We start from the raw sequence: 10,575 nt of genomic DNA, 5'->3' as shown, positions 1-10,575 counted from the left end.
TTCCTGACTGGAATTCCTCACCAGCGCTGTAGCCTGACCCCCTCTTTGTCAAGCGCTGGATCATAAACTGCCTAAAATACCAAGCGCTCCTTCCCTGGGCCCTGCCGAACTGCTGGGATTGCCCCACCTCGTGAGGGAAGCGCTCACCTGAGCTGTCTGACCTGGCCCCAAAACGCTCTGCTGTCGGGCCCCCTGAATAGCGCTGCATTGCCTGAGCGCCACCTTCACGAGGCGCTATTGGTCCCCCACTCACCGCCACAGCCCGGAGCTGTTCGTGCCTCCTGAGGCGCCTGAGGAGACTCCCCCTGGTGAGCGCGCCTTCAGCGCCAGCGTTGTGCCCCCTTCGGCGTCCCCCGTGTGCCAGGAGAGGGTCGCCGGCACTCTTCACAGGCCTCGCTGGGCCTCACGTGACCTGCCATCCCCGGCGCTTCAGTCAAGTTCGCGCCAGCATTGTGACCCCCCCTCGGCGGCCCTCGGATGCCAGGAGAGGGTCGCCGCTCTTGGTACAGAAAGCCGCGGTAGGCCTGAAGCCGCCCACGGCCCGCATCACGTGAGCGGGAGCGCCGCCGCGTCATCGGCCGCGCCCCCGCCGCGCAGCCATTGGCTGCCACCGCCGAGCCGTCCTGAGAAGGCTCGGCACCCGGAGGAAGCTGTGACTCGTCGCGGAGGGGGCTGTGAGCAGAAGAACGCCCCTCCGCTTTGCCCCGCTCTGTGTTGCCTAGCCTCTGGCGCCGGTGCTCTGTGACAGCTCCTCGCACCGCGTCGGGCAGCGTGAAGGCACCCGGTCGGGCGGAAGCCCCTCCCGCCACCTCAAGCCTGAACAAGGGCCCCGGAGGGCCGAAAACATAAGGTAACCCCCAGGGGAGGAGGGCGGAAGGCCGGAGAAGGTCCCGTGTCCGCCCCTCCCCCGGGGAAAGCGAGACTGGGCCCAGTTGGCCCCTATGTGCCTCGAGAGTTGCGAGGCCTAGTTAACAGTTTCTGCTTGAGGACCGGCTTGCTGGTCATTGCCTGGTTAGGCAGGTCAACATTTCGAGTGAGCCCTGCACAAGGGAGTCGTTGGCCCTCATGACAAGTAGTGCCTTAATGCAATGGATTAATGGATGTAATATTCACTTCTATTTAGTGAAATGCTGTATTGAAGGTCCTTACTGACAATGCTTTACTGAAAAGGCTTTAATGAAATGTTTTACTGAAAATGCTTTAATGAAATGTTTTACTGAAAATGCTTTCTTGAAATGCATACTGAAATGCTTCCATGAAATGCTCTAGGAAATACTGATGAATTAATTGCCATGGTTTGATTCTATATAAAAGATATTGATTTTTAATCCAAAGTGCTGGTGTGGGCTCCATTATTGCGCCACTTATTGTCTCAGTGGATGCGTGTGTTGAGTAGCTGCTTTACACGTAAGCCCCTGGTTGCCTGCCTGCTCGAGCTAAGCTACCCCCCGGAGAACTGGTGGTCCCAGTTCTTACAATGCCCATACAGGAGAAGGGAGGAGGGGCCATCACACGCTGTACAGTGTGATGGCCAACCAAAATGAAATCGCGGGAAATACAGCTAAGCACACAAAAGAGAGACAGTTATGGAAATGCACCAATAAAAAGCCAGCATTTCTAAATGCCACATGAAACAACCAATGGTAATTGGTGGGTGGGCCAGAGCCCATGGAAGAGGACACAACAGGTCGATAGAGGCTTGACCTAATAAAAACGAGGCGTAGATAAGTTTGATAGGTGGAGGATTAAAGAGATGAAAGAGTGATTGAAAATTAGGCCCAGCACCATAACAGAGAGTGGAAAAACAAGATGGCCACGTCCATGCAAACTGCGTGCTGCCGTTTGCATGTGATTTCCAATGAGAGAACGCACATGAAAGCCATGTTGGGTAGTTCGTGCGTGATGTGCAACATGAGGATGCAATCCATGTTGCACAGAGCAATGCGAACAGGCGGCCTGTCAAACTCCACCCGTGGAATTCCGCATAGCACAGTGGACTTTTCTAGCCACATCGATGAGTTCTGCGAGTTCTGCCCAGGCCTAGTTTCCACCACAAACTGCAAGTAGGTATAAACCACAAAAGTTGCAAAAATCAACTAACATTTAGGAAAATACAAAAACATTGGTAAAAAATATTATTATCTTTTTGGGCAACTCTGCCCATTCCTGAAAGCTAGAAAGAGGGTCATTAATATTAGCAAAGCAACCCCAAAATGTTAGAACATTTTTGCTATTTTCTTGTTTTCTTCCAAAGGAATCCGCCTTTAGAACATGTGGGTTGCAGAGTTGGGAACTGGCCCGAGTACTTCCGTGTAATAAAGTAAACATACACTGACCCAAGAATAAAAAACACAATAGCACTGGGGAAGAAAAAGCCTCAACGGTTAAGGTGTTAAGACAACAGGCTATGTATTATCTTTGCAATTCTAAGGTAGCCAGGCATCCTGGACTTTATAAAACTTTGACATCAGTAAGGAGATACTTATTATCAGCATGTTTTATTTGCTGATGTTAAAAGGTATGTGAAAGCATGCCCAATCTCTGCTCAGATCAACAGTTCACATAGTAAACCCATAGCAGTACCGAGGCGTTTGCCTGTTTTACCTATCCCATGGCACATAGTGCTATGGAGTTGATTTGGGGTTGCATAAGAGTGTAGCTTACACAGTGATTTGGTGGTTATGATCATTTGACTAAAATAGGTAATTTCACACGTTTGCCTGGGTTAGCTACATCCAAAGATTTAGCACAGATTTCTTTCACGTGTTATTCTCTCATATTGTGTGCCACAGTTTTGAGTACTGATATTCTCTGATTATTTCAAAATTCTGGTGTGCTTTGGGTAAGGAACTGGATATGGAAGTTCTCATCCTCGAATGGATGGACAGACTGAAAGTTTGAATAATGGGCTGAGCAGAGCTTGATATATCAATCCTTGACCCAAGGAGAGGAGTGGAGTACAACATTTTGTTTCGTAGAGTTAACTCATAATACCACAGACCACTCGTTTACTGGAATGTCAGTCTTTTTTGTATGTGTGTTTATCATCCAATATATTTTAGACTTTGTCTACCTCAGTACCTTCTCTGCAAAAACATTTAACTAACAAGTGAATCACTGCATGCTCCCCCTATTTAAAGAGATGGGATCAAGAGGACTCCTATTCTTTTGCAAACAGGATGTCATCCCAACTTAGCAGTCAGTAGCTTTTTAATGCTTTACGAGTGGATTTCAGTAGCAAAACATTTATGTATCTCGAACAGATTGGTATTTCGAAGGGATGCATAGAAGACACCCCTCGAAATAGCAAACCACTAAGGGGAAGCAATACCAGTTTAACAATCTGAAAAGTTTATTGACTCCTAAAATGAGATTGATACATCAGAAAAATCATTTGTGAGGTTGCTAAACTATATGGATGGTATTAAGGTGGTATTAGGTGGGTTTTGGAGTAGGGAGGTCAGATGGAATATGTTGGGTAATTTTTACATTCTGAGTGCAGAGCTTTCTCAATAATTGTAATCATTCGGATATAAGTATAAATGAACAATGAATTATGCATAATAAAGAACTGCACAAGATAAATTACCAATCATTGTGTGTACTTACTGGTTGTGGGTACCAGGTTGGAGCCCCATCCATAGCCCCATACAGATGAGAGATCCTCAAAAAAAGTGTGTCTGTCTCCTAACACTTTTTAACTAGAAGCCTAACTCATTTGAGGAGGGATTGAGTAGCACCTGCCAGTACTCCTTTTCTGGAGAAAAAACCATTCTCTTTCATTTGAGGATAATTGGATCTTACTGGGAGTGCCCACCTTAAACTGAGGGGTTCATAGCTCAAGCAAGACGCCCTAGGGCATTCGTGCGCTCTATACATTTATAAATCAAATCAAATCAAGCACTGGCAGTTCTCTGACACTGGCAGCCTCAGGGCTCCTAACAGCTGGTCATGTACTGTGGCATTGTACATTTTCCTACATAACAGCTGGGTGGCACCTTCCAGGGGAGCCCTGTTAATGGGTAAGTTTTCCTAAATGACACCTACAATCAGCAGCACCAGCATGAACTAACAAGTATCGATTAGTTTACTCTGTTTTAATCCTCTTACCTTTCCTTATTCTCTGTAACAATAGTTTTTTTAACATGTGATTAAGTGCCTTGTATCCTGTGAACAGTTGTATCGTTGAAAAGTGCAAAACTAAAACTAAAATAAAGACCCTTCATGTGCTCTATTCAATGTAATGTTTTATTAAATGCTTGTGGGTAAACTGCATTTACATCTGGGTTGAATGTCACTCATCATAGAATTGTGGCACGTCGGCACCAGCAAGGATCTTATGTTCACTTCCTGCCTTGGTGATAATAACCATGTAGATCACGCCTCCACTGGACCCATCACGTGACATCGCCAACGCTACAGCTGCGGAGAAACCAGAGAGGACACGTGTTAGTACCAGCCAGAAAGGTACTTCCGCTACTAAGAGTGTCTTGAGTTACTTAAACATGCATATGGGCATGATTTTAAGAAATGTTTCCTGGCTTGACAGCAACATCGACAGCAAAAGACCGTGCTCCAAGCTTATGCTTGGTCCACTGGTAAATAATGAATAGGAAGAGATATTCATGAAGAGATTGCTGATCTGAGGATAAGTAAATCAGCTGTGGGGGTCCAGTAGGCTTTGCAGTACACCATGCAGGCCAGAGCAAACTAATTCATCCACGATGAAAGGGAAGTGAGATAGAGACAGAGAGCAACAAAGAATGTGATGGAAACAAAAAGAAAAAAGACACCATTTGCAAGATAGAGATAACAGAGATTGAGCAAAATAATAGGGAATGAGGGAAAAATGAAGGCAGAAGGTAAGTAGGAGATAGGAGCGGGTAACAGAGAGAACAAGTATTGGCTAAGTCAACAGGTCTCTTCTATGCGAGAGCTACTGGCTTTGTCAATGTCTTTTAGCCATGTTGGACAGTAGCCCAGATGTTCTGTGGCATAACTGAAAGTTAGAAAAAAAGCACTATGGCGTTGCCGCATCATATTGCTTTTTTATGGCTGGGGGATTGGGACACGCAACAACGCAGGAGGGGAGAAGCAGTTAACACAACGCAAGAGGAGGGAGAAAGGAGACAAGCAGTACAACATGGAAGGGGTTAGGAGGCACGAGGCACGTAACACAACATGGAATAGGGAAGCAACACAAAGCAGAAGAAGGTGGGAGGGACAGGGAAAGCAACACAACTTGGAAAAGAGGTGGGGGACCACAGGGATGGGGTAAGCAATGATGGGGCAACCAACGAGTGGCAGGTTCAAGCAACAGCAACAAGGCAACATCAACAATGCATAAGGGAGCAGGTGCAAACAACGAAGGAGGAGAGGCAACCTGCAAACATATGTACTCTTATGGAATGCTGCAACTAAAAGAAGATTAGCTTACAAAGTTCAAGCAGTTGAAGCACACTGGGCAATGAAGAGGTACTTGGGCCTTGCTCAAGGGGAGGGAGAAACACAGCAAGAGGAAGTGAAGCTGGCATGCGCTGACCAAGGAGAAGCAAGGAAATGAGAGTGATGATGAAGCCAACCAATGATAAGCAATGGGCGGGCTCAAAGCCCCCTTCCTGTGTGTAAGCAAAATGACTTGCACATGACAGTGCACTGTCCCAGGCAAGACTTAAAAATAGGGAGCGAGCAAGAGAAAGGGAGAGATAGAACAAGAGGCATCAATAGAGGAGGTGGCGGGGTGGAAAGGGTTGTGTGTGTGTGTGTGCACACATACGTTTTTCAAATACAATATGGTGTTGGCCAAGGGCAGATTACAGAGCTCTATCATTTTTTTCTTGCAATTTCGTGTTTGATGAGCAGCAAGAGAATTTATACTATCATTACTGTTCAGAGCTTTCAACTTGTAGGGAACAGTTAGTCGCTCGAGGAAGCAACTGTTTTTTGTGTTAGGTATACATTTCTTGAAGGTATGCATTGAGAGCGGTCTTGAATGTGGGTAGTCTAGGCATCACTCAACATAAAGTGTCTTCCAATGGTGTCTTACATGGTGGTTAAAAGTGCAAAATATGTGCTCAGCACAATGGTGTTTGGACAGGAAGACAAACCAAGTGGGAGTTTTGTGCTTGGCTGCATCGGGTGAAGATGTAGGAGAGGTTTGCCGTTGAACTGTCTCTCACAGACCTAAAAACTAGTGTTAGTCATTTATGTAACTATGGAGTACTGAGTGTGTGCCTGCAGAAATGAAAGAGTGAGCAAGGACAAGAAACAACAAGTACTGCACGTGCCTTGGCAGAATAAAGATAGTATGCGTCAAGTGTACAGAAAGCGTACTGTATGTGTCTGATAAGATTTTTAAAAGTAGGCTTTGTGTGTATGAAAATGAGCACTGTGTGTGCATGGGGAAATCAAAGAGAGTATGCGATTGATGCACACGGGTACTCCATGTGCCTGGGGAAATTGAAGAGAGAACACGATGAGAGTACACACTAGTACTGCATGTGCCTGGGGTGAATAAAAAGATTATGAGTCCACTGTACATAATGAGTACCGAGTGTGGCTGGGAGATTAAAAAGAAAATACATGTCGACTGTACAGATTGACTACCACATGCGCCTGTGGAGATTAAAGAGACTATGCATCGGCTGTACAGAAGGAGTACTGTGTGCCTGGTCAAATTAAAGGGAGCAACTGTCTACTGTGCATAATGAATACTGCCTGTTCCGGGGAGATAAAAGAAACTCTGTGTCATGTGTACAGCGCTGATGCCCCTGAATCTAGCGACCATCTCACTGACTCGGCCACCTCAAGGAGGGCGGTCTCCATGCTGAAGCCCGCCCGGAAACCAGATTGTGTGTCATGCAGGGAGGCATTGCTCTCGATAAAGTTGGTCAGTTGGCGGTGGACCAACTTCTCTAGCATTTTTCCCAGAGTGGGCAGCAGTGAGATTGGCCTGAGATTGTTGAGGTCTCCTGTGTCACCATAAGGTTTTTTTCTCAGGGGGAGAAGTGGAACATGTTTCCACTTGTCCATAAAAACGCCAGTTTCAAGGGATGAGTTCCAGATATGAGATAGCGCACCAGTAAGAGAGAGAGATAGCATGTTCCAAAGTTTAGGAGGGCATTGATCATCTGGGGCACCTGACCTTCATTTTAGAATTTCAGTCAATGCATCTTGAAGCGAAATAGGTAAAAAATTTGTGAACTGAGGAGCCTCCGCAACATCCCAATGGTGTGTCAGGTTTCTCTGCTGCCTTATGTGCTGAGAAGGAGTGATAAACCTTTAAGATTTTATTATCAAAAAAACTTGCAATGTCGTCACACAGAGCTGGGGACGGTTGCACTTCAGTCTCTATTGCTTTTGGCTAAAAAAAGGTCTGTACTACCCTAAAAACCTCTTTACTGGAGTGATCTGCCTTGTGGATACTTGAGACAATGCAATTCCTCCTGGCTGCTTTTAGCGACTTATGTAGATCCTTCAATGAATTTTATAGGTTGCTTTAGCTAGGTCGCAGTAGCTTATTCTCCACTGGCGTTCTAGTCTTTTGCACCTGCTTTTTGCTTCTCTAAGTGAATCAGAGAACCATGGTGCAGATGGGGACAGTCTACGAGACTTCACCATTCTGGCCGAAACAATGGCCTCCACAGCAGTGGAGATCCATTGATTTATAGCAAGAGCATCTGCATTGGGGTCTAGAGATAGAGAAGGGAAATTGTTCAGTAGGATTGGACTTAGAACTGCTACAGTCAGGTTTTTCCAATTTCTAATAATGGTAGAGCGCTTGCCTCTGGCCTGGCCGGGTTTGGTCAGCATAACTGAAAAAGAAATCAGATAGTGATCCGACCATACCAGAGGACAAGGTGTCTCCATATCTATTGAAGAAATGTTAGAGAAAACTAGATCCAGGGTGTGGTCTGCTTTATGCGTAGGATCAGATACCAGTTGCATTAGATTGGCACCTGCCAAGGAAGAGACCAGCTGAACTGCTTGTGAGCAGTTGGGATCATTCACATGCAAATTAAAGTCGCCAAGCGCCATACAATTGGCATGAACTAGCCATTTTTGAGCAATGTGTACAGCGTGTGCCTGGGGGATTAAAGAGAATACACACCGAGTGTACACAATAAATACAGCGTGTGCCTGAGGGGATTGAAGAGAATACGCGTTGATTGTACATAATGAGTACAGCATGTCCGTGGGAAGATTAAGGAGAATACACATTGAGTGTATACAATGAGTACACGTACGGTGGGAAGATTAAAGAGAATAGGCACAATTGCCTGGGAGATTAAGGAGAATGCGCATCAAATGTACACAATGAGTAGAGCGTATGGCTGGGGAGATTAAAGAGAATATGTATTGAGTGCACAATGACTACAGTGTGTGCATGGGAAGATTAAAGAGAATACGCATTGAGTGTACACAATGAGTACAGCGTGTGCCCGGGGGGATTAAAAAGAATATGCATCAAGCATACACAATGAGCACAGCATGTGCCAGGGCCATTAAAGAGATTACACATTGAGTGTACACAATGAGTACAGCATGTGCCTGGGGGGATTAAAGAGAATACAAACAGTGTTTACAGTGAGTCTAGCGTGTGCGTGGGTAGAGTCAAGAGAATACGCATTGAGTGAACACAACGAGTACAGCGTGTGCCTGAGGAGATTAAAGGAAGTACACATCGAGTGTACACAATGAGTACATAATGCGCGTGGGGAGATTGAAGAGAGTACGCATCGAGTGTACTGAATGGGTATAGTGTGTGCCTGGTGAGATTAAAGAAGAATACACATTGAGTGTACACAATGAGTACAGTGTGTGCCTGGGGCGATTAAAGAAGAATATGCATCAAGTGTACACAATAAGTACAGCGTGTGCCTGGAGGGATTCAGAAGAATATGCATTGAGTGTCCACAATGAGAACAGTGTGTGCCTTGGGAGATTAAAGGAAGTACACCTCGCATGAACACAGCGAGTAGAGCGTATGGCGGGGGATATTAAAGAAAATACACATGAGTATACACAATGAGTACAGCATGTGCGTGGGAAGATACGTATCGAGTGTGCACAATGAGGTCAGTGTGTGCCTGAGGAAATTAAAGGAAGTACACATTGAGTGTACAGAATGAGTACAGCATGTGGTTGGGGCGATTAAAGACAATAGGCATTGAGTGTACACAAGGAGTACAGCATGTGCGTGAGAAGATTAAGGAGAATACGCATTGAGCGTACACAATGAGTAAAGCATGTGTCTGGTGAGATTAACTAAATAATATGCATTGTGTATGCACAATGAGTGCAGCATGTGCGTGGGAAGATTAAAGAGAATAGGCATTGAGTGTACACGAGTACAGCGTGTGGTGGGAAGATTAAAGAGAATATATTTTGAGTTTACACAATGAGTTCAGCGTTTGCCTGGGAGATTAAGGAGAATGCGCATCGGATTTACACAATGAGTAGAGCGTATAGCTGGGGAGATTAAAGAGAATATGTATTGAGTGTGCACAATGACTACAGTGTGTGCATGGGAAGATTAAAGAGAATACGCATGGAGTGTACACAATGAGTACAGTGCGTGGTGGGAAGATTAAAGGGAATACACATTGAGTGTACACAATGAGTACAGCGTGTGCCTGGGGGGATTAAAGAGAATATAAACTGAGTGTTTACAATCAGTCCAGCTGATCGTCAAGAGAATACGCGTTGAGTGAACACAACGAGTACAGCGTTTGCCTGGGTGGATTAAAAAGAATATACACTGAGTACAAACAATGAGTACAGCGTGTGCCTGGGGCAATTAAAGAGAATATGCATTGATTGTACACAATGAGTACAGCATGTGCGTGGGAAGATTAAGGAGAATAAGCATCAAGTGTACAAAATGAGTAGCGCGTATGGCTGGGGAGATTAAAGAGAATACGTACTGAGTGCGCACAATGAGTACAGCGTGTGCATGGGAAGATTAAAGAAAATACGCACTGAGTGTACGAAAATAATATAGCGTTGCCTGGGGGGGATTAAAGAGAATACACATTGAGTGTACGCAATGAGTACAGAGTGTGCCTGTGGGGATTGAGGAGAATAGGCATCAAGTGTACACAATGAGTAGAGCTTGGGAGATTAAAGAGAATACGTATCGAGTGTGCAGAATGAGTACAGTGTGTGCATGGGAATATTGAAGAGAATACGAATGGAGTGTACAAGAGTACAGCGTGTGGTGGGAAGAATAAAAAGAATACACATTGCCTGGGGGGATTAAAGAGAATACGAATGGAGTGTACACAATTAATACAGCGTGTGCATGGAGGGATTAAAAAGAATACACACTGAGTGTTCACAATGAGTACAGACTGTGCCTGGGGAAATTAAGGAGAATACGCATCAAGTGTGCACAATGAATACAGCATGTGCCTCGGGGGATAAAAGAGAATACGCATTGCGTGTACACAATGTGTACAGCATGTGTCTAGTGAGATTAAAGAAGAATACGCATTGAGTGTACACAATCAGTACAGCATGTGTCTGGTGAGATTAAAGAAGAATACGCATTGTGTGTACACAATCAGTACAGCA

The 10,575-nt window shown here is 45.2% G+C and overlaps 1 protein-coding gene across 1 annotated transcript in view; it reads right to left on the bottom strand.

The window, feature by feature from the left end:
* Positions 1–4,230: 4,230 nt before the first annotated feature.
* The window catches only part of LOC147662678 (proteasome subunit beta type-9-like), a gene marked incomplete at its 5' end in the record, with an annotated part of 71,797 nt that continues 65,452 nt past the window's right edge, over positions 4,231–10,575 (bottom strand). The window contains one exon of the mRNA XM_086950985.1: positions 4,231–4,422. Coding sequence (XP_086807111.1) covers positions 4,295–4,422 — 128 coding nt within the window. The remainder of the gene's footprint in view (positions 4,423–10,575) is intronic.

This window comes from Lissotriton vulgaris, unplaced genomic scaffold (assembly GCF_964263255.1).
Source record: "Lissotriton vulgaris unplaced genomic scaffold, aLisVul1.2 SCAFFOLD_2358, whole genome shotgun sequence".
NCBI classification, from domain to species: domain Eukaryota; kingdom Metazoa; phylum Chordata; class Amphibia; order Caudata; family Salamandridae; genus Lissotriton; species Lissotriton vulgaris.
This window is presented reverse-complemented; position numbering and strand designations above follow the sequence as displayed.